Raw genomic sequence first — 25013 nt, forward strand, 5'->3', positions numbered from 1 at the left:
AGAGGATTTACACACATGTGGGGGGGGGGGGGGGTTTATGCGTGCTGGGCCTATTTTAAAAAGGCCTGGTGATGCACGTAAAGCCCCAGGACACTTGTAAGTCCCGGGGCTTTAATAAAGGGGTGGTCTGGGAGCGGGGTGGGGCCAGAGGCCTCCAACACAGTGGCCATTGCCGCTGTGTTGGAGGATCGCATGCCAGCAGGCTGCCAGCGTGCACAACTTGTGCCTGCCCAGAGACAGGTGCAAAAGGTAAGACAAAGGTCAGGGGAGTTTAGAGTAGGGCTGGGGGGGAAAGGTTAGGGGAAGGGGTGGGAAGGTCAGACTAGGGGGGAGGGAACGGGGGAAGGCAGCACGGCTCGGTGCACACAAGGTGCACAATTGCGCATCCCCTTGGCACGCCGACCCCCGATTTTATAACATGCGCCCACACGCACCTTTTAAAATCTACCCCTGTATGTTTACTTTTACTCCTGTTCCTCTGCACACAGAAAAAAGAGACGTAAAAAATGCAAGGACATTTGTACCCCCATACAAATGTCCTTGTATGGGGGTACATTTGTACCCCCCTTGTATGGGGGGGTACAAATGTACCCCCCATACACGCATAAGTACATACACGCATAAGTACATTTTCAAGGAAAAGCTATGCTGGTAGTTTCCCTTTTAAAATTGCCTACAAGGTCCATGGGTACAAAAATGCCCATCCACTTTTCCCTTATGGTGCCTGCTGAAAATTGCTCCCCAACCCTGTTTAGCTTCCAAGATGAAACAAGATCAGCATTTGTTTGTTGGGGTGATAGTCCAATGCAAGCAGATTCCAGCTGCCAGCACCCTCATCCAGTTTAAATTCTTCTCCATGTAAGGATTGAACTGCTCACCTAGGATCTTGTTTGCCCACTTAGACACACAGGCCATCATTGCTGTAAAGCCTTTTATCCCTCCAGGTATACTCCCAGGCCCCAATAAATATAAAGCCTGGCACCCCATGCCCATCATTTCTACTCCTTTTTATTTCTTTTCAATAAAAAATAATATAACACTTTTAAACCTTTTTTTTTTTACTAATTTCTCCTTGTAGGTGCTAAAGAATATTTTCCTAAAAATACCATATTTGAACCAGAAACTACTTTGCCTAAATAAGGAAAAGCATTCCCCCTTGACTGAGAATAGTCTAAGAGAAACGAGATGTAGGGCGGGAAGTTTTGCAGGATGGAGGTAGAGGTTTTTGTTAAACAGCAATAATCACAAAGAAGCACAGAATTGAAGCCCTACCTCATTCTTCCCATTCACTATATTAAAAATAAAATGTTCCAGGTTCAGAGCTCTTGACCCTGTTGGTTGGCTCAGACATCAGCCGTTGTCCCACCGCTCCCAGACCAACATGCCGTGGTTACCTACACAAGCGAACATATTCAAGCCTCCTAAAGGGCTGGAGGAAGAGATGGTTTGTGCTAAAACATGATGGCTGTCTCTACTACTACAAGCACAAGCAGGTAAGCAGAGAATCACAAGGAGAAAAACATGGGTTTCATCAGGGATCATTGTGAAAAGCACGCAAGGTTCTTCAAGGCTTCAGAAAGGAAAGTACGTTAGTGAGTTACCCGCATGGTTTACTAGGCCAAGCATTTTGACATGGGCCTTCCCATGGAATAAGTTGATGAAGACCCAAAACAGAAGTATAATATTGGGTGACTCAAAGCAATAAATTGTAATTAGTAACTGGCTTTTGTCTCCCTTTTGTTGTGCCACTTTGAAGTAATGTTGGAAAGAAAATGCATCCTTGCTGTATGGTGTTGCATTATAAGGGTGGTCTGAAGCCCCAGCTTTAACATGGTCTTGAAAAATACTCCACAAACTACATTTTGCTGGCCTCTGGATGAAAAACCAGCCCTCATGCAAAAAGTCAGGTTAGAGCATGGAATATCTGTTTCTTTCCCTCCGTTTCTCTCCTGATCTTAGGGTCTCCATCTCCCCTGATACCTGATTCTCCACTTCTCATGATCCACTTCTCTTCTCTCCAGCTGGCAGGTGAAGAGAAGAGAATGCAAAGGGTAAGGGAGAGGAAAAGACAGGTAAGAGAAAGCAGGCTCACAAAGGAGACAAAGGAAGCACAAAGAGAATAGAGGTGTTTCCAATAGGAAGAGTTAGAGGAGCAGATGGACTAGACTAGAGAAAGGAAGCAGAAGGGAATAGAGAGATATGAGTTTGAGAGGTAACACAAATAAATGGAGAATAAGAGAGGAACAGGAGAGAGGAGAGCGCAATGGAGCTGAAGACAGAGAAAAATAAGCAAATATAAAAGGAAGAAAACAAACAAAAAAAGGGATCAGCTAAAGGAAATAGATGCAGCAAAAGAAAATGGGAAGTGATGACATTTAAGAGGGATCTGTCACATCCAGAGGTTCCTTAGGAATTATTAAGAAAGGAATGGAGAATAAAACAGAGAATATCATAATGCCTCTGTATCGCTCTGTGGTGCGACTCCACCTTGTATACTGTGTACAATTCTGGTCACCGCATCTCAAAAAAGAAATTGCGGAATTAGAAAAGGTGCAGAGAAGGGCGACCAAAATGATAAAGGAGATGGAACAAATCCCCTATGAGGAAAGGCTAAGCAGGTTAGGGCTCTTCAGCTTGGAGAAGAGATGACTGAGGGGAGATATGACAGAGGTCTATAAAATAATGAGTGGATTGAAATGGGTGAATCCAAATTGGTTGTTTACTCTTTCAAAAAAGTACAAAGACTAGGGTATATGCAATGAAGCTACTAGGAGATACATTTAAGATAAATATGAAAAAATACTTTTTTACTCAATACATAATTAAATTCTGGAATTTGTTGCCATATGATTTGGTAAAAGCTATTAGTGTAGCTGGGTTTAAAAAAGATTTGGACAAGTTCCTGGATGAAAAGTCCATAAATCATTGTTAAGGTGGACTTGGATAAATCCACTGCATGTTCCTGGGATAAGAGGCATGGAATCAATTGAACTCAGGAATTCTGCCAGGTACTTGTGACCTGGATTGGCCACTGTTGGAAACAAGATGCTAGGCTTGATGGACCTTTGGTCTGACCCAGCATGGCAAAACGTATGTTCTTACTACTACTTATCATTTCTACAGCACTACTTGCCATACACAATGCTGGGAAATGGTAGATGTTTCTACAAGCGGGTGTTCTGTTTGTGGCAGGGGGAGCAATGGAAATGCTGAGTGATCTAACTGTGGGAGCCATAGGTGGCTGGGAGAGATTGCAGAAGAAGTAGAACTGAGACCTGTGCTGTTAAGACCTGCACTTATTAAGTCTGTCACTATCATCTTGGAAGAAATATGGAATACAATTGTGGATATGGAAGTATTTTCTTACAGAACAAAAATGAAGTCTTAATAATATGATCAGGAAACAGAGCTTGCAATTTATGGGTTCAATTTTCTGACTCCTTATGGAGGTTGCAGATCCATAGGCACTGTGTACCCTTGGGATGGATTTAGATTTTTGCCACTCATAGGCACTGTTGTGCTTTTACACCCCTCCCCCTCTCACTGGAAAGACATCAGGGATTAAAAGTTCTAAGGCACAGCCCCACAATTTCCTGTGACAGCTATGGGGTAAATTCTGGGTGCAGTAATTAGAAAATTTGGAAGCACGTTTATTTATTTATTTTAAAACTTTTTATTCCAACGATCCACAAATCTTGCAGTATAAAAATAGTTTTCCAATTTATATTGTTTAATTGGGTAGGGAGAATGAATCTCAAATATCAGCATAGGAAGGAGATCTTGGTGATGGAGAGAGGAGAAAGAGAGATGGAGGACCGAGGACTAGGGAGAGGAGAGGAAGGATTGAGAAAGTGAGGTCTGGGGATTAGAGAAGGAGTGTGAGGAAGAGAGAAGACCAGAGAAGGAAAGGATGGGAAAGATAAAAAAAAAGGAGACGATAAGATAGGGAAGAAGAGGGAAAGAGAGGGGGGTTATGGGATTAAGGAAGGGCAGGAGGGGAATAGGTAGGGGATCAGAAGTGGGAAATCTGGGATCAGAGTTTCAAGGGTATGGATTTCAGGATCTGGGGAAAGGTAGGAATGAAGGGAGGTTCCAGGAACTGGATGATAGAATCTGAGATCAAGGGAAGGAAGATCTGAATTGCAGTGGGGTGATGCCTTTACCATCCTCTGGTCCTGTTCCTCTTTGTATCCCCATCCTCACTCCAACCTCCGACCCAATCTGGCATACATACACATACACAATGCCAATGCCTTCTCTATCACACACAGAAAAACTGTACTCCTTCTCCCCATGCTCCTTTCCATCACACACACACGCACGCACACACAACCCATCTGATTCTCTCTTATTCTCCAACCCCTCCTCACCTCCCCTTCTGCCCTTTTTTAGCCCCAGCTGGTCCCTCTCTCACAGCCCCTCCTGCTCCTATCAAAGTAATCCCCCTCTCATTATCTCTCCATCCCACTCTTATACCCACTCTCATAATCCCCTTTCATCCCCATTCATTCCTCTGGCATTGCTAGAGATGTGCAGAGGGACGCCATACGTTGCATTCGGGATTCGTATTTGTCGGGGGGCAGATACATTGCATTCGGCAAGGGGGGCCACCCGATACATTTATACATCAATTCTTATTCGTTTCCCAGCTAAAATTAAATTAACTACAACCCCCACCCTCCTGACCCCCCCAAGACTTGCCAAAAGTCCCTGGTGGTCCAGCGGGGGTCCGGGAGCGATCTCCTGCACTCGGTCATCGGCTGCCAGTAATCAAAATGGCGCTGATAGCCTTTGCCCTTACTATGACACAGGGGCTACCGGTGCCATTGGTGAGCCCCTGTCACATGGTAGGAGCACAAGATGGCGCCGGCCATCCATTGCTCCTACCATGTGACAGGGGCTGACCAATGGCACCAGTAGCCCCTGTGACATAGTAGGTCAAAGGCTATCGGCACCATTTCGAATACCAGCAGCCAAGGGTTGAGTGCAGGAGATGGCTTCCGCACCCCCCGCTGGACCACCAGGGAATTTTGGTAAGTCTTGGGGGGGGTCAGGAGGGTGGGGGGTTTGTTTAAATTTGCTCCTTTAGGCGGCCAAATAATTCGGCGAAGATTTGTTGTATTCGTGGGGAATCGCGATACGTTTCGTTTCCCCACAAATACAACGAATACAGCCCTATACGTTGCGGATTACCAATTCATAGGGAACGAATGCACACCCCTACAAATTGATGCATTTAGGGATAAATAACCCTCATTGTGGTTACACGATGTTAGGTTCCACATTAGGTATTATCTCTCAGGAAAGAGATCTAGGTGTCATAGTGGATAATACATTGAAATCGTCAGCTCAGTGTGCTGTAGCAGTCAAAAAAGTAAACAGAATGTTAGGAATTATTAGGAAGGGAATGGTGAATAAAATGGTGGATATCATAATGCCTCTGTATCGCTCCAAGGTGAAACCGCACCTTGAATACTGTGTGCAGTTCTCTTTGCCGAATCTCAAAAAAGATATAGTTGCACTTGAGAAAGTACAGAGAAGGGTGACCAAAATGATAAAGGAGATGGAATGGCTCCCCTATGGGGAAAGGCTAAAGAGTGTTAGGATTCGTGGGTTTCTTGGACTCTTGGCCTGAGGTGAAGGTTGTTACAGCCTGAGGGGTGGAGCCCCACAGGTCCACACTGCCGGGAGGCAAGGTCAGCCTCAGCAGGAAGCACGACTGTAGTTCAGTAGAGAGAGAATGTCCTGCGACACTACACGTGATCACAGACTAGCCCAGAGCTGTGCTGTGAGGCAGACCCCGAGGAGTGGGGAGCGCAAGGACAGGGTCTACTGTAGGTGAGATGCAGAGGCTGTCCTGAGGGGCGGGACAGTGTAGTAACAGAGTCTCTGGTATGATGTCGTAGGGGCTGCCCCGAGGAGCGGGGAAGTGCATAGTCAGTCTTGGCAGTAGTGATGTAGGCTGCCCCGAGGAGCGGAGAAGCACAGAGTCAATCTTGGCAGTAGTGACGTAGGTTGCCCCAAGGAGCAAGTCACTCATGTAGTGACGTAGGCACTGCCCCGATGAGCAGGGAAGCATGGAGCAAGTCGCTGGTGTAGAGACGTAGGCACTGCCCCGAGGAGCGGGTGTTGCATCCGTCTGTCTCAGACGGCTTCGACCTCTGTGCCTCACCTTTCTTCCTTCTCTCTCCTCAAGCCTTGGGAGGATGGCTGCTGCCGCATCTTCATGCCGCTCTCTCCAGCGTCCCCAGATCGGCAACGGCGACGGTGTTCGCCATGATTTTCCTGAGGGCCTCCTAGGGTGCACCCGCCACCCACGTCTATATCCACGTCATGGCGGGAACCTCAGGGGCGTCCCCTCCCAGTGACGTCATCACATCCTGTTATTTAGCCTGCCCTTCGTTTGCTAACAAACTGAATTAGCAAGGATTGGATTGGACTGCTCCGGTCTAAGCTGCTCTGCCGCTTCCCTGCTGCCGCAGGAAGCTCTCTGCCCTTCGGGTTATTCTTCTCTAACCTGGGTACCCAGTCCTCAGGGGCCCTTCTGCTCTATTTCAGGTACCTATCCCGGGATACCAGGTACTCACTCCTCAAGGGCCTGCTCTGCCTAATCTGGTGCCTGCCACTGATCAACTTCTGCCTGCCAGGACCTTCTACAATACAGCTTCTGCTTCAGTGCGTACTAACCCTTCAGTCTGTCTTACCTTCAGCTTCAGCGCTCAGAGTTACATCCGGGACCTGTCCCTGCTACGCCGAGCTGCCTACCATCTACTTGAATGTGAGACTGGTCTCCTCTGCTGAAGACCCCTGGACTATTTCACTGGACTTCCTTCACTGCTGCCCGCCACAGGCAGTACTATCCAGCTGTACAATAAAAGCTACTTCTCTGTGTCTGCGTGTATAGAGTCTAGCCTAGTACTGTGGTTCTTCACGGGGCTCCTCCCTGTGGGAGTGGCCATCACCGCAATACCCAAGAATCCACTCCAACACCTTATAGCCATAACAAGCAGATACCCAAGCCAGAGTCCAGAAACGCAGGTAGAGATCTGAGTCAGGCACCAACGTCCGACGAGACAGGAACAAGCACCAGTAGCGAAGGAACTTCTTGCCAAGTCGATTAGCGTAGGCCAAGGGAGGTGCTTATAAATCCCAACTTGTGATGTCATCAATCAGGGACGCCCCTGAGGTTCCCGCCATAGCGTCTTTAAAGAGATACTCGGTGGCAAGCGCAAGCCTAGGAAAGCACGAAGGAGACATGGAGGTCGGCGGCATCCCAGCCGCCATGAGAAGTCTCACGAGGCAGACGGAATGCGGTGGCAGCGGCTAGCCACAGCTGTGAGTTCGCCTGGAGAGGAGAGCAAGGCAGCACATGACGTGAGTTGGGTCAGCCGTGGGCGGCCGTGGCCAACAGTTATAATAAAGATGTTAGGGCTGTTCAGCTTTGAAAAGAGACAGCTGATGGGGAATGTGATAGAGATCTACAAAATCATGAATGGTCTTGAACGGGTAACTGTAAAGTGGTTATTTACTCTTTCGGATAATTAAAGGACTAGGGGGCATGAGGTTAGCAGGTAGCTCATTTAAAATAAATTGGAGAACATTCTTTTTCACTCAACACATAATTAAGCTCTGGAATTCATTGCCAGAGGATGTGGTTACAGCAGTTAGTGTATCTGGGTTTAAAAAAGATTTGGATAAGTTCCAAGAGCAGAAGGCTATAAACTGCTATTAATCAATAAGGATTAGTAGCTTGGGATCTATTCATTTAATATTTGGGTACTTGCCATGTACTTGTGACTTGGTTGGCCACTGTTGGACACAGGATACTGGGCTTGATGGACCCTTGGGCTGACCCAGTATGGCATATGTTATGTTCTTATATTATTTTGTTATGTTCTTTAAATGAAAAATATTCTCATCACGGTGTCATCACAATACTTTGGATTTGTTTGCACGTGAATCCAAAGAGTTACTGAACTACTTACTCATGTTCTGTGTCAAGTCTTGCCACCTCATCTGTGAGAGTACATCTCTATGCCTTGTATTATCTCTATGCCAGGGGTCAGGAACCTTTTTGTCTGAGAGAGCCATGAACGCCACATATTTTAAAATGTAATTCCATGAGAGCCATACAATATGTTTAAAACTAAATACAAGTAAATGTGTGCATTTTATGTAAGACCAACACTTTTAAAGTACAATAAGTCTCTGAATTCTTTTTAATAACGTTGTTATGCTGTTGCTAACCAATGATGAATAATAGGGATGTGAATCATTTTTCAACGATTAAAATTATCGTCCGATAATTTTTAAATCGTCATAAATCGTTAAAGAACACGATACAATAGGAATGTTGTTATTGTTTAAAATGTAAACCGAATTGATCAGTAATTCTGTTATTGGAAAGTCGGTATAGAAAAATGCTAAATAAATAAATAAAATAAAATAAATTCTAACGATTTATCGTTAAAAAATCATTAATCATGTTAGTGCGCACTAACCGGGAGTTAGTGCGCACTAACAGAAAATGATACAAATTGACACTTTTCAGGTCAGTTAGGAATGAATATGTATTCCTATTGGCTGGCTGCCCTCTTATTTATTGATGTTACCAAGGTTCCCACTGAGGTGATGGTTGGGAGGATGGGAAATGGAAACGGTTGGTAGCTTGACAAAAAAAGTAATGTGATCAGTCAATGTGACTAGATCTTGTGCCCTATCCCTGATACCAGGAGTGTTGTGATCTTCCTGCACACAGTGCCCTATCCCTGATACCAGGGGTGTTGTGATCTTCCTGCACTCAGTGCCATATCCCTGATACTGGGAGTGTTGTGATCTTCCTGCACACAGTGCCCTAACCCTGATACCGGGAGTGTTGTGATCTTCCTGCACGCAGTGCCCTATCCCTGATACCAGGGGTGTTGTGATCTTCCTGCACACAGTGCCCTAACCCTGATACCGGGAGTTTTGTGATCTTCCTGCACACAGTGCCCTAACCCTGATATCGGGAGTGTTGTGATCTTCCTGCACACAGTGCCATATCCCTGATACTGGGAGTGTTGTGATATTCCTGCACACAGTGCCCTAACCCTGATACCGGGAGTGTTGTGATCTTCCTGCACGCAGTGCCCTAACCCTGATACCGGGAGTCTTGTGATCTTCCTGCACACAGTGCCCTAACCCTGATACCGGGAGTGTTGTGATCTTCCTGCACACAGTGCCCTATCCCTGATACCAGGGGTGTTGTGATCTTCCTGCATGCAGTGCCCTATCCCTATTAATACCAGGAGTGTTGTGATCTTCCTGCATGCAGTGCCCTATCCCTATTAATACCAGGAGTGTTGTGATCTTCCTGCATGCAGTGCCCTATCCCTGATACCAGGGGTGTTGTGATCTTCCTGCACACAGTGCCCTATCCCTTCCTGCATGCAGGAAGATCACAACACTCCAGGTATCAGGAATAGGGCACTGTGTGCAGGAAGATCACAACACCCCCGATATCAGGGTTAGGGCACTGTGTGCAGGAAGATCACAACACCCCCGGTATCAGGGTTAGGGCACTGTGTGCAGGAAGATCACAATGATCCAGGGAAGCCAGGGTTGTGACCTTGTCCAAGTTACTTTACTCTTCATTGCCTCAGGTACATACTTAAGATTTGAAGCCCTCTAGAGACAGGGAAATAACCACCAGTACCTGAATATAATCTGCTTTGAAAGTGGCTGAAAGGCAGAATATGAAGTGAATAAATACTGTCAGAGCCATGGCTGCTTCAGTAGCATATTTACAAGCAATATGCTATACCTTTACGTCCCATTGTTTTCTAGGGAATCTCTCAAAGAAGGACAATAAATTTGGACAAGCAGTTTTGCACAACCTATTCACCCAGTAGTCTACACTCCACAGTGGTCCAAGTTTCTTACTCAATAAACGCTCTGCTCCAACCCTCCGTTTGAGACTTCCCACATGTCATGGCTTATTCAGGCCTGCTTATTGACCGAAAAAGCAAGTTTGCATACTGTAAATAGTGTTTTCCGTAAATAACAGAATGATTTAGTCATGCTAAATACCTGCCCACCTCCCTGGAGAGTATTCTACCTAGCTAGCTTATCTCTAAAATTGATTGAGGGGGCTCCCTCCAAGGAGTGGCTAGGTGTGGGCAATTTTTTTTTTTTGCAAGAGCAACAATTTGTTTAAGCCAACTATTATTTTAGCACCAGTATTAGTGTTGCATTTCTGTATATAGCACAAAGAAAACAGTCTGTAAGTGATCATGTAAAACCTGTGAGCGATTCTCCAAACTGTATGATCCCTTGCTCACATGCTTAGGTTAGAGGGAACTATGCTCACGAGGCAACACCAGCGAGCGAATTCCTGTACATGCTCAGTAGAGCAAAAGCGCTAATAGCTGAGAGGTCTATTGTGCTGCCAGATGATTTCAGCCACATGTCATGACTACTTCATCCTATCTGTGGAAAACACCATTCACAGTAAGCAAACTTGCTTTCTCTTCTTTCTGTCTGACAAAGAGGGCAATTTTCAAGCTGCCTGTAGAAATGTAAAGCTAGCAGGTGCTTATTAACCACTGATTTGCACCAATTTTCAAAAGGAAGACTTTCCTTTTGAAAATTGCCCAAGAAAAGGAGTCCATGAAACTTTGCACCTGCCTTTATGTTTTCCTGGGTATAATTACATACCTACATAAGAAAATTAAAAAGTGTGCAAGTATTTGCAGTCCCCTCCCAAAGCTTGCCCCTAGGGATGTCTCCTTTCACCACAGGAAAAATTATGCATGTAGTGCCTCTTCACTCGTAATTTTACCCATGGATATGTCTTCTAGTATTGCCCTCATAATGACCTTTTTATATCTTAATGCTTCTTCTTTCTTTTTTTTTTTGCTGTCCATAGTTTATCAGGTTCCTTAGTCCTGAATTGGGTTGGGGTTGTTTTCCCAGCCCTAGTAAAAAAAAAAAAAAAAAAATTAGCTCATAATTTAATAAGTGCAATTAGCATTGTTGACTGAAAATATCTTTTTATATGGCACCTACAAATTTTAGATTAGTAAGCGGTAGATGCATTTTAATAAATGGTATGTGTAAGGGGGTTATTTTAAAAAGAGTCCTCACTCAGGATTAGATGTGATTTGGTGAATTATTTGAAGATTTATTTATGTTATGTCCAACTGGCTGTGAAAGCATGAAAGGGAGCAGTAGACTGCAATGGGAAAGAGGGGAGGGTATATTAAAATGTTCAGTGGTGACTGGATGTTTATTTTAATGTACCTTGTTTTATATTTGATTTTTGGTTTTTTTATTTGTTTGCATTTATACAATAAGTAGCCTTCAAATGAAGGGAGTCCTGGGAAAGGTTCCCTGTTGCCTGCAGTAGAATGGGTTAGGTGCTGATCCACTCTATGCACTAACTGCTATATGAAAAATATGGGTGGGAAGAAGAAGCCCATGCCAGCCAATTCCCAATTTAATTAGCTGAATGCCGCTTGGTACTTTATAATATTAATTAGATATTAAAATGTCAGCTTGATAATCAGGTTTCATTACCTTTTTTCAGCAAAATAATATATTGTATTTATTAGCATTCAAAACTGCAAGTAGGTCAAGACCACACGAAAGAAAATACCTTGGAAATAAAATCCCTTCAAACATTGTATTATTATTTTCTTTTTGAACTGATTCTCAGAAGGTATCATACTGCATATGACTATCCTTTGCAGTGTGTTAGCCTCAAGAGCCACTAGATGGTGTGAGTAGTTTGTGTGATTATGAAGGCTGCGTGCATAAGAGGTTTCCAGAGCAGAAATTTCAGAATGTTAGGCAAGAAATTCCCAGAGGTGAAAGTGGGCTGGAATGGACCAGTAAGTGATTCCACCATACCATTATGATCCAAAACAGCACAGTGCTATAAAAGTGTTGCTGTGGCATAAGCAAGCATTATTGGAGCAGCGTTTCTCTGTCCCAGGCTCAGTCTTGGATGTAGACATAAGAAACATAGGCAATTGCTTATGACAGGAGTCCTCAACCCAGTCCTCAAGGCACACCTAGCGAGATATTCGTTGTGGATATCTTGAAAAATCTGACTGGCTAGATGTGTCCTGAGACTGGGTTGAGAACCCCCTAGCTTAGAGTAGCAATTCTGAAGGCACCAAATACCCAAGCCAAAGTGGGGTGCAACTGTGCCAAGGAGGAGCCGCTATCTGATCTCCAGGGTCTCCCAACCCCCACTCTCCTATCTTACTTGTGGGAGCTCAAATTCTAAATCCATCCCTGTTCATGCTGTTATTCCTACCTCCCGTGGCCTCTTGATTCTCTTGAACTCCTAGATATTTATTTATTTGCGTTCATAAAGCCACCTTATCTTAAATATCTAATTTAACCGGTTCCCCCGTTTGGTGCTTTATCCATCACTAAGGAGAGGTACGCGTCCGGGTTCAATCCAGACGGGGAGGAAGAATAATCTTCCGGGGCCCCTGGCATGTATATCTTCACTCTCAATGCTCACACTGGAGGTAGAAGACCTACAACAGGTGCCAAACAATCCAGAGAAGGAGCAATGAAGGCAATAACAGCAACAAGGGTATATAAATGGATTCACACCAATGTCCAGCCATACAGTTCAATCACAAAAAAAGGTAGGAAACTCAGGAAAAACTCTATCTGGAGTCCAAGAATAGTGTTCAAATAAAATAGTCTTTACTGTAATTTAAAAAGGATAATCCAGGCCACAATACCAAAAATCAAAAAAAGTGTAAAAAATGTAATAGAAATGAAGATTGTTGTCAATTTGTCAATCGTTGGCATTACCTCCTTTCTCATGTCCCTTGCACCATAATCCAAGGAGAAAAACTGCTCCCCTTGCAATATGGGAAAAGTGGAATGGGGTTTCAATATAAAGTCAATCACCAAATAGAAGAAAATCCCCAAGCACAGAACTGCAGGATAACTGTCCCCATGTACAAAAAACATCTAAATTCAAGTGGTCCAGGTTTAAACTTTTCTTCAAACTGGAAAAACTGTATCACACTGTCTCAATGGGATATAGCTCTTTGAGTCCTTGTAGCAAAACGTATCATAATTTTCTTACCCTTGCTTTTTCAGGTCACTCAGGCAACCAGGTCCTTGCACCAATCCTCTGGGTACCGGGCCCTTTTATACAAAGTTCTTCAATATCAAAATAAAAATGTAATGAGCAAAGGCCCACCAAAAGGTATTCAACTATTGTCCTTTGAAACCCTGTAGAAAGCCCCAATGTCCTCTCTACTCATAGATCCTGAGAAGATGCAAAGCTCTGCAAGACAGTAGAAATCCTGAAGGGATCACTTTCTCTCATTTCCACTACTACCTTCAATCCACTGCTCCCTTGAGATTCTGAGGAAAATCTCCTCTACCCTCTGAAGTTCTGAGCATGTTCCTGGGAAATATATACCCCAGATGCCATACCCTCAAAAAGGTGGGGTTAACACACAGAGAGGAATCAAAAATATAAAAACCCCTCCTTCAGCTACTAAACATCCAAATCACAAAGGAACTATTGGTGATGGCTTGGACCCCCATCACACAAACAATAAATCGACAGTAATAGAACAATGACCAACAATATTCAACTGTGAGGTACACTGTACCAATACACAGCATGAGACAGAGATGGGCCTCCCGCCTGTCCCTGCAGCTGCTCTCACAGAGCTGAGGCTGCCACTGTGGTGCTATCTTTGTACTCACAAATTTGTACTCACAAATCTCCACCTTGCTTTAAACACCTCCAAAATTGAACTGCTTCTCATATCCCAACACCAAACACCTAAACCTTCCCTTGCAAATGACCCGGCATACAATTCCATTTCCGACCAGCTCTTTGTACGTGACCTCGGTGTTCAGATTGACCAGCAACTGAACCTAAAAAAAATATATCAACACTATCCTCAAGGAAGGTTTCTTTAAGCTCAGTCATGAAAAAACTAAAACCCTTACTCCATGCTAATGATTTCCGAACCGTCATCCAGGCCACCCTCTCTTCAAAAATAGACTATTGTAACTCCTTTCTCCTAGGGCTCCCCTTTTCCACCATAAAACCGCTTCAAATGCTACAGAATGCGGTAGCAAGGGCCATCTCAAATGCCCGCAAATCTGATCATATTACTCCCATCCTTAAAGACCTTCACTGGCTCCCGATATCCTCACGCATCCACTATAAAACCCTTTCTATCATTCACAAATCTATCTTCAGACACAATTCCAATTGGCTAGATGAGCCGTTCCGCCTCACACTCTCTAACCGCCCCACCAGAGCAACCAATAAAGGTGCCCTCCATGTGCCATCCCTCAAGAAGGCACACCTAACATCCACGAGGGATCGAGCCCTCTCCATTGCTGGTCCTACCCTCTGGAACTCACTACCTACGAACCTCCGTCTTGAGCCTTGCTCCATCAAATTCAGATCTAAATTAAAGACTTGGCTCTTTAAACAGGCCTACCCTAAACCCTCACACTCTTATTCCTTGCTGCAACAATACTTGACCGGAGCCTATGTATAAAGTTAGGTTACATTGTTTACCAGGTTTTGTCACTTGTTACATTGTTTACCTGTTTTTGCACTTGTTTGCTAGCTCCTCGCTATCGCTCTTGTTCCTTCTAGTCCCATACCCTGCACCTGTTTAATGTAATTTCAACCTGCAGTTATGATGTAAACCGGTATGATGTAACTACTAATACTGGTATAAAAAAGCTATAAATAAATAAATAAATAAATAAATAAATAAATACTGTACTAGAGGTGTAGAGAACCTACAGAATCTCTATTAAGAGGAATGTTCCATTTGTCATAGGAGTAACAGGTGTAATATTATGGTTGGGTTTTAGCTTCAATCAACAGCAAAAACAAGCCAAGGAATCCCACTATGATGAATCGTTCAAACAAAAAGGGAAACCTAATAAATTTACAAACAAACCTGATCTTCCACAACAACTTAACATGCAAAATTGATGCAAGGTGTCAGCAAGCCTGTCAGTGTGCCATGCAATACACTGTTTAGACCACCTGGTCAACTTGATCATTCACCTTGAAAGCAGTCCTATTTTTTAAAGGTTTTTTGTTAATGCATATTAAAACATCATGAACAATAATCATGAGTGCAAACTAAATACAAGCCCAACATGGCCAGTGTTTCACATCTAATGCTTCCTCCCGGGCTCATTTATGCCAACATTAAAAAGCAAACAACTGTTGTCTGAAAAATAAAACATGACACAAAGAGTTCAACATGTTGTTGTGGGAGTCTCAGTTTAGTGGACCCTTGGGCCGACCTGCTGGAGACTGGGAAGAGATGGACAATGTCTCTGATGAACAGCAAGCCAGGAGGCAGATGTTCAGGCAGGACGTAGATGCTCTTCACCCTGGAACCTGGTGCTCCCCCGGGAGGAGCCCGTAGGAGCCCAACCGCTGGGACTTAGGTGGTTTCACCCTTGGAAGCCGAAGCCCCCCAGGGAGGAGCCTGTAGGGGCCCTGCCGCTGGGACTTAGACGGGTTGTGGGTCAGGACAGGTAACTGGAACCAGACTAGGACAGTAGCGATACTGTAACTGGGTTCGGGTTCTGGAACCAGGCAGGAACTGTAGCAAGACTCGGGTACTAGAACCTGGCAGGAACTGTAGCAATACTCAGGTACTGGAACCAGGCAGGAACTGTAGCAAGACTCGGGTACTGGAACCAGGCAGGAACTGTAGCAAGACTCGGGTACTGGAACCAGGCAGGAACTGTAGCAGGCAGGCAGGAACCAAGCAGGTGCTGTGGCAAGCAGGCAGGAATGAAGCAGGTACTGTAGCAGGAACGGAGCGACGAAGCCAAGTGGGTCACTCCGGGGCACAGCGCAACAGGAAACCGGGAGGCTAACCCATTGCAAGGCAAAGGCTGGATGGCCGCGGCCGGCTTATCAAGGCCACGGCGTCTGACGTCAGGAATTGGGCGGAGTCAGCACTGGCGGGAAACGGGCTACAAAGGCGCCCAAGTGGCACGCGCACGCGCCTAGGAGCAGGGCGTCCACCGGCACCTTCATGGCGGCGCTGCCCCAGTGGGGACGCTGCCAAACAGGCCGCAAGCCAGGACTCCAGAGGCGGGAGCAGGTCCAGGAACCAAGAGGCCTGGCCGTGGTGCTCACGGCCAGGACCGCAACACATGTATCAATAAAAAGATAAATCCAAATTCTTATCTAGTGATCAAGCTATACCATTCTTTGTCCAGACTGGAAAGTCTCAAAGCGTCAAGATGGAAAGACATCTTCTTAAAAAGTCTGAAGAACATCATCACTAACAACCATGTCCAAATGTCTACCAGGACTGCATCTGAATTGTCAAACAACTTATAACACATGAATACATGATGACAGCCCAAGAAAACTGTCAGATCTAATTCGGAGTTTAGATCTCTAAAGTTTGAGGGAAAAAACACCCCCAAAAACAAAACAATATTTTTACTACTTCCTGCCTCTAGTGCTTAGAGTATCAAAATCCTAAATCCCTCACTGACGGGTCGATACAGTAAGGCCGTGTTAGAAAGAGTGCGGCAGTGCCGGGCGCACCCTCGTTTGCCCCACGCACTGTTCTGATCACATACCGCTCGATACTCTATTTAAATTGCTTGCAAATGCAAGCCGCGTATGCAAAGCGTTAGGGGAAGCGTTAAGCCCGCGCAACCCATTTTACTGTATAGGCGCTTAATACGGCGCCTATACAGTATCCTGGGTGCGCTGGTACCTGTCATTTCAAATGACATTTGAAATGACAGGCAACAGGAAGTGGATCCCAACTTTAACCCAGGAAAACCTAAACACCGAAAATCCCCTCCTCCCGAAGCAGCTCAACATGTGCCAACTTACCTTTTGTTGCTTTTCAGCCCCTTCCCTTCTCTGCCGCCCTCCGGAGGGGGCAGCCGGCGGCGAAAGTGGCTCGCAGCAGTCCCCCCGCGCAGGTCCCGGTTCTCCTGGCTCGGCAACAGCAGTACAACAGCTAGGGGGGGGGACCGCTGCGAGCCGCTTTCGCTGCCGGCTGCCCCCTACGGAGGGCGGCAGAGAAGGGAAGGGGCTGAAAAGCAACAAAAGGTAAGAAAACAACAGAAAGTAATGTCGAGTCGCTTCGGGAGGAGGGGAGGAGGGGATTTTAGGTTTTTAGAGGTTTCCTTTTGGGGGAAAGTTTGTCTACCATTACCCCTGCCTCTAATGCAGGGGTAAGGGTAGGCGGTAAGTTAACAGATTAAACGCGGGGCAAAATGGCAGGGTAAAATAGCGATAGTCGGGGCGCGCGTTACTGTATGGGAGGGAATAGCTAATTCAATCGTTTACATCTGAATTACATGCCGCGTGCGGAAGGGGTTACCCGGGGATTTAAAGAGGCGGTAAGGATGGGTTAAAGGGGATAGTGTATCGCAGGAAGGGCTAACGCGGCCGGAAAGTGAGTAGAAAGCGGGTTAGGAGCGGGGTAACCGCAGCCCCACTTTACTGTATCGAGCTGTGTGAGAGAGGGAGGAGAATGATTTCCAACAGTAAGCTTGAGAGAGAAAGGGGAATATGATTGCTGAGAGTGAGTGTGTGTGGGTGGGGGTTGCAACTGCTACGAGTGACAGAGAGGAAGATATGACTGCTGAGAGTGTATGTGAAAGAGAGAGATATGACTGCTGAGAGTGTGTGTGAAAGAGAGAGAGATGTGACTGCTGAGAGTGTGTGTGTGAGAAAGAAAGATGTGATGGCTGAGAGTGTGTGTGAAAGAGAAATGTGATGGTTGAGAGTGTATTGAAAGAGAGAGATGTGACTGCTGAGAGTGTGTATCTATCTCACTGTAGGCAGGCAGCAGAAACACTGTCTCCCAGGGAACCTCTTTCTCTTCCAGATGCCTGTGGATGGCATGATAAAGGAAACAGGAACTTCCTCTGTGTTTGCACAGCACCACAGAAAACAAACAGAACCAGCCTCTGACAGGCAAAGGGGAGTGACATGAAGTGAGGTGGCAGGCACTCAGGCAGATGGCTTGGGAGAGGAGAGTGTTGACAAATTAGGGAGTGAGAGGGAAGAGGAGTGACAGAATGAGAACAAAGAAGAAAGGAAACAAGGGAGGATAGAGGGTATGAATAACAAGGTAACATGGAGAATGATGGAGATTGAAAGGAAACTGAAAGAGGCACTAAAAGAGAGAGAGAGAGAGAGAAATGTATAATAACATGTGAAAAACAAAGATATTAGAAAAGAGATATTCTGGCTTCCCCCTGAAAACATTGATGTTCGCTTACCCAACATGTCATGAAGACCTACCCCTTTTCACCTGAAACAAAAATCCTAGATCAGGTCCCTATCTCCAATAAATAGTCTTTTTCAATTCCATCAGTCGGCAAAACCTTGGATCCAGATCCACATTCCACAGGGCAGTGGGTGTGGAAATCAAACTGTACATTTTGTAGCAGTCACTCCCACATAAAGAGCAGACTTGCAGGAGACTACAGAGGGAGAGACATGGATACCTGCTCCAAATTGACCCTTAACTTATTCCAAAACCACTGACAACACATTTGATCCACGTTCAGCACTGCCTGTTCCCTAGTTTAATTTGGCACCCTGATACTCTACTCTTATACACAGCAGAGACCAGTGTTTAAGTAAGAGGCATTTTATTTATTTTTCTTCTAAACTTGATTACTTGCCTTATAGAAATGTATCAAGTCAAGCAACATTACACAACTTCATACTAAAAGTAATATGCAGCAACATTAAATCATAACACATTAGAAATATCAAACAATTTACATGCATCATAAAATGTAAGCACAATACATTATTTAAAATCATCTCTAAATGCCAATCTGACCCATCAAAGTGCCACCTCTCTTGCAGTTTACTTTTGAGGAAATAACCACGTTTTTACCCGTTTCCTTAACCTAAGATAATTTCCTTCCTTCCTGATCTCTTCTGGCAATTTGTTCCACCAAGTTCCACCAAGTCTCCTGTTGAGTACTGAAGAATAAAGAAGTTGAAAGGACAAAGGAAATAAAGCCAGGGTCCCCAGATTCTTAGTTAAATATTAATGGAAATATACATTCAAATATGTCAGTTAGCTTTTTATATTTTTTTTCTGTTCCTCCAGTGTTCAGTTTTTCCTCCCTATTTCTCACGCTTTTCTTCTCACTTGAAACACACAAGTGACGCCCACTCAGATATTCAGGAGAAAACTGCTACCATTTCCTCAGATGTGCCAGTTCCTCTGGCAGCTTCCTGAAACCCTGAGTGGGTCTTCCCTTTCCTCTTGAACCTAATGCTGATGGACACCATGTCCACAAGAGTATAAAACAAGATCCTCTTTATCACCCTCCCCAACATCATTCACCCAAGGAAGGTCTGGTTAGCACAACCTAGACCCTGGCTGTCTAGAATCGTCTCTTCTGCACTCTTCTTCTCCCCACTCCTGGTAACTGCGCAGTCAACGATACCATTACGCTGAGTGAGGCAGCTTGGAGATATACAGTTTATGGAAGTAAGTACTGCTAAGGAGGTCTATACCAGAAAGGATTTGCTAAGAGAAAGGGAATGATGGATAAGAAAATTATAATTGTCTGATGTCAGAGGTTGAGTGCAGTTAATTAACCCCTGCTAAGGGACAAATATTTTTACATTACTGAGTGAATACATCATGCTTTGGTTTATTTATGCTATCATTCTAAAAAGAGAAAAAATCAGAAGTTTGGCTTCCTAATTCCACAGCGGTTCACCATTGGACTTGTAGGTCTCCGCTTTCCTGCTCTGTCACTGATGGCTAACCTGTATCTCCTTTGAATGCATATATACAAAGCAATAGAAAGTTTTGTTGTATTGTTTTATGAGCAGGGCAATGTAAAAATGAAAGCATTATTCATCTGCTTTCATTGTGCATATCTTTTACCTTTATTTACATCTGACTGTGCAAAGAAATAGTCAAATGTTTTATTCCTTTCATGATTAGTCAGGCCTGAGTGTTCTTTAGTAGGCTGAAGTACTTTCTTTTAAAAGGTTTAGCTGAAAACAGGCTTATGCCTAAGCTTTTGCATGTTCACGTCCCCCTTGTATTTATTCTTCAGCACTGTTCTTGTCTAGAGACTTTCCTCATTAGCATGAAAAAAAAAATCTGTGTTAGGAAGCAGAGCTGTGTCACAGGCAGAGAACACAAAGCAGCACCGGGGAAAGCTGAGAGTGTGATCTGTTGGTGACTGTGTGCATACAAACCTTACACTTTGCAGGGGTCCGCACCAGGACAAAGACCATGCCAACTTTGTACCCATTTTTCAAAGCGAAGGGACACACATGCTTTCACTTTGAAACTTGCCATTGGTGCAAAGTTCAGACTGTCACTTGTACCTGCTTTTTCCTGTGGGTGGATTATTGCTGAAATAGTGTGCAGGAAGATTTGAAAAGGCATGAGTGGGGTTTTTTTTCCTTTCTCAAACCTAACTGCAACCTCAGGGATGCTTCCTTTCATTGTGGCTTTCGTTGTGGGGTAATGTATAGATGCTTAGCCACGTCGAAGGCAATGTTCAGACAGCCACTTAACTGAACATTGCCCTGTGGAGGAGTAGCCTAGCGGTTAAAGCAGCATGATGATGTAACCCCTGGGCGGGATGGATCCTTTACTTGGCACTCAGGGGCACATAGAAAGAATAAAGGATGGACCCTTTCAGCTTAAAACACCTCCACAGTTTCTATATGCTCCATGGATAGCTTCGGTCTCTGAGGCCAGGTTCCCATTTGTGGGGGTGAACAATAGCTCGTATACTCTGCTTCTTTGCAATCAAGCCCTGTCTCCATCCTTCAGGTCACAGCACTGCCAATTTGCACTCTCTTTGCATCCAATAAACACACAGGAGAAGAATGATGGTTTCCAACTTCTTTACTGATAGTTTGATCAGATGACTAAATAATATTTACACGTCTCATATTCTATTGATTAGCAGCAATAAATAATAAGACAGCAGATAGAATAAACTTATGACTTGATGTCTAGCAAAGTCGCTTTATCACTTTGGCAGCACTCCTTATTTACACTGAAATTTCTTCTCCCATGTACTCAAATTTCTCAGATTATGTTGACTGAAATTAGTTCAATACTCCTACAATTCCCAATTTAATTCTTCCCACAGAAAGTGGTTAGAAAGTATACAGTCCCAATATTTGATCAGAACTTTGTCCCAGATTTAATATCTTCCAAGAAATCCTTTAGACATCCTATAAATCCCCAGACAGCACCAGCAGGGTACCTCACTCTCTTTCTTAATCCTGTTAACTCCTTGGGCAGTGCCAGGTGGGCACCTTTCATCCCTGCATGTAAAACATCCCTCAATAGCAACAAAGTTCTCATTACCTTTATGTTATATCTTCTTTGTTTCTCCTGGTAGTGCACTTTACTGGGATCTCTTGCTTTAGATGGAACTTGTAACACCTCTGTATCTTTCTCGATGAAAGACCTCCCTCTTCCAAAGGTTTGGTATCCTGACAGTTAATCCAAAAATAAAACTCCTCTGAATCGGGTCATCTGATTGCTTACATCCTCTAGAGGAGAGCAAAAGACTGCCAAAGTCTTCCCTCACACATGATCTAACCTTACACAGCACACACCCCAATCCACTGTGAAGGGGTACCAAGGCTCTCACGGGGAATTCTCAAACATTGGCTTAAGAGAATTCAAACATGCTTAAAAGCTGGATAGACGAGTCAGCGGAGGCTGGCTCCTAAATGGAAAAACATCCTTACTCTTTTCCCTTAAATTAGGAAAAATTAAAACAAGTTCCAAACTAAAATTCCACAAGGATAGCAGATGTGCTGGGATGATAAAGAGCTTGGACACATCATCTGCAAAACCCGAACCTCTCTCAATTGTTTCCTATGGAACCTCCCCAGATTAATGGTACACTCCATTAGTAAGGGGAAACCTCAGGTCCCTTATAATGAGAACCAAGGAAAGCCAGGATTCAAATCCTGCTGCTGCTGCTGCTGCTCTTTGTGACCTCAGACAAGTCACTTCCTCCTCCATTGCGTCAGGCCTGATTTATTATGAATTTATCACCATTGACACAAAATTGGAGAAAACCTTTATCCTCTTAAATTGTAAACCCTCTGGGGACAGGCAGATACCTAGTGTTCCTATATGTAACTTGCCTTGAGCTACCAATGAAAAGGTGTGAGCTATTTCTGAAAAAATTTTGAAAAAAAAAAAGTTTCTCCTTTTAGTTATTGCAGATTTGAAATACAAAGGGTTTTCCCAGTTATAAAGTGTGAGGGTTTTGGGGTTTGTTTTTTTGGAGTGTTATTCCTTAAGAGTTTCTAACTCTGAAGGCTCTTAAGTAGTATAATCTGTGTCAGGTCTGTATAGGATGAAAAAGAAAACACATGCACATAACCCACATTATTATGGGCATGTACAATTACATACATAGACTTTGGGGTCGATTTTATACGCAGCGCACAGCCGTCCATGTGTGCGCAGTTCCTAGCGTATCCACATGGATGTGCTGATTTTATAACATGTGCGCACACCAGCGCGCACATGTTATAAAATCCGATGGCCGTGCACACAAGCGCGCGTGAATTTTTAAATCCATGCACGCATGTGCGGGCAGTGTGCATAGGAGGGGAATTTTCGCTAAATACGTGTGACGATGCAATCGGCCCTCCCCCAGTTCCCTCTCAGTCCGCGCCAATTAAGGAGCAGACTAGGAGGTAACTTCCCTACCCCACTTCCTAACCTTCCTCCCTCTTCACCTCTCCTCGCTGCCCCATAAACCTAACCTAAGTAACCCCAAATTTTTTATTTCAGTACTTACTGCTTCTCTGGAGCAGAAGTAATCTGCGCGTGCCAGCCAGCTGCCGGCACCGCTTCCCCGGGACAGCGTCGAATGACACTGTCCTGGCCTGTCTCCCACCCCTCCTCGCTCAGACTCCACTCCCCCGGCCTGGCAATTGGGCACGTATCAGTGGTTACATGCCTGGCCGGGTCCTTTAGAAAATGCACGTGGCTCAGCCATGCGCGTAACCACCGGTATTTTCACACGCAGGCCTTTGAAGATGTACTTGTTTGTGAATAATCATAGTTATAACTGATTTTGAACCCTAGGGCTGTGATAAGGACTTCTAATAGAGTTCACAGAGAAGTTTTGTTGGATGGCAAGAGACAAGGACCTTAAGCAGCACCACCAGATCATTCTGAGTAATACTTGCTGCTAGTTTTCTACATTGAAACTAAATGGGTTCTCTATTGTGAATACTGCAATCTAGATAAAAAAAAAGAAATCTGAGCAGTACAAAGTAAAAGCAATGAAGAGCAATATTCTTTGAAGTGAACAATGTGCTCTAGAAGAATCAAAAAAGCAGTAGTTGTATAGCACTTGTATTTTGAGAGCATTATTGTGATTGGCAGTCCTCTGTTAAGCCCCAAAATAAAATAAAATTTCATTAACGAAACCAAGCAAGAAGGAAAATATAAATAATCAGAATTGGAATTGATTATGAACTTTGTATTTTGTGTTATTGCTTGTCATAAGAACATAAGATATGCCATATTGGTCAGACCAAGGGTTCATCAAGCCCAGTATCCAACAGTGGCCAATCCAAGTCATAAGTACCTGGTAAGAACCCAAACATTAGAAACATAGAAACATAGAAATGACGGCAGAAGAAGACCAAATGGCCCATCCAGTCTGCCCAGTAAGCTTTGCACTTTTTTTTTCTCATACTTCTGTTAGTCTTGGCTCTTAGTAACCTTTTGGTTCTATTTCCCTTCCACCCTCACCATTAATGTAGAGAGCAGTGTTGGAACTGAATCTAAGTGAATATCTAGCTTAATTAGTTAGGGGTAGTAACCGCCGCAATAAGCAAGCTACACCCATGCTTATTTGTTTACCCAGACTATGTAATTCATTCCTTGTTGGCTGTTGGCTGTATATAGATCCACTTTTCTTCATTCCTCCTGCCATTGAAGCAGAGAGCTATGCTGGATATGCATGAAGTATCGGTCTTTCTCCCCTGCCGTTGAAGCAGAGAGCTTTGCTGGATATGCGTGAAGCATCGGTCTTTCTCCCCTGCCATTGAAGCAGAGAGCTATGCTGGATATGCGTGAAGCATCGGTCTTTCTCCCCTGCCGTTGAAGCAGAGAGCTATGCTGGATATGTATTGAAAGTGAAGTATCAGGCTTATTTGGTTTGGGGTAGTAACTGCCATAACAAGCAAGCTACTCCCTGCTTTTTTGTGAATGCAAATCCTTTTTTCCACATTTCCTCTTGCTGTTGAAGCTTAGAGCAATGTTGGAGTCACATTAACCATAGGTATGTTTATTAAATAAGGGTATTATCCCCAGGCAGTAGTCGTCATTCCCGCGAGCCAACCACTCTTCATTCACGTCCTCTAGACTTTATGGATCCACAGTGTTTATCCCACAAGCTACTATTGCTTATTAATTATGTCATAGCAGTTTATGGATTTATCCTCTAGGAACTTATCCAAACCTTTTTTAAACCCAGTTACACTAACTGCTGTAACCACTTCCTCTGGCAATGAATTATTCCCAAGCTTAACTATGCGCTGAGTGAAAAAGAGTTCTGTTTTATAATCAAAGTCTTGAAAATAATTTTGTAGTAGGAAAACAAACATTTTTATTGGACGCTATATCTCAAGATCTGGTTTTTGAGATATCCACAATGAATATGTATAAGGTATATTTTCATGCACTGCCTCCAGTGTAAGCAAACATATCTCTTGTATATTCACTATGGATATCTTAGAAGCTAGATCTGTTGGTGCCACTCCAGGACCAGAGTTGCCTACCCCATCATAATTTGCAATATACAGGGAACTTAGCAGATCCAGGTAGTGTTCAGCATGATCTGACAACACTAGAGTCTTGTTGTTTGTCTAGTTATTGCAGGTTTCAAGTACAAAGGCTTTCCTGAAAAGTATTAAATGGTTCAGTATCATTAATATATTATACCTTACACCCTTGGCTCTGAGG

General features: G+C 44.2%; 1 protein-coding gene across 1 annotated transcript in view; it reads left to right on the forward strand.

Moving 5' to 3' along the window:
* The window catches only part of LOC115100037, a 72696-nt gene that overhangs the window by 21703 nt on the left and 25980 nt on the right, over positions 1-25013 (forward strand). Inside the window, exon 4 of the mRNA XM_029618191.1 lies at positions 1315-1493. Coding sequence (XP_029474051.1) covers positions 1315-1493 — 179 coding nt within the window. The remainder of the gene's footprint in view (positions 1-1314; positions 1494-25013) is intronic.

Source organism: Rhinatrema bivittatum, chromosome 1 (assembly GCF_901001135.1).
Source record: "Rhinatrema bivittatum chromosome 1, aRhiBiv1.1, whole genome shotgun sequence".
Classification (NCBI taxonomy): Eukaryota; Metazoa; Chordata; class Amphibia; order Gymnophiona; family Rhinatrematidae; genus Rhinatrema; species Rhinatrema bivittatum.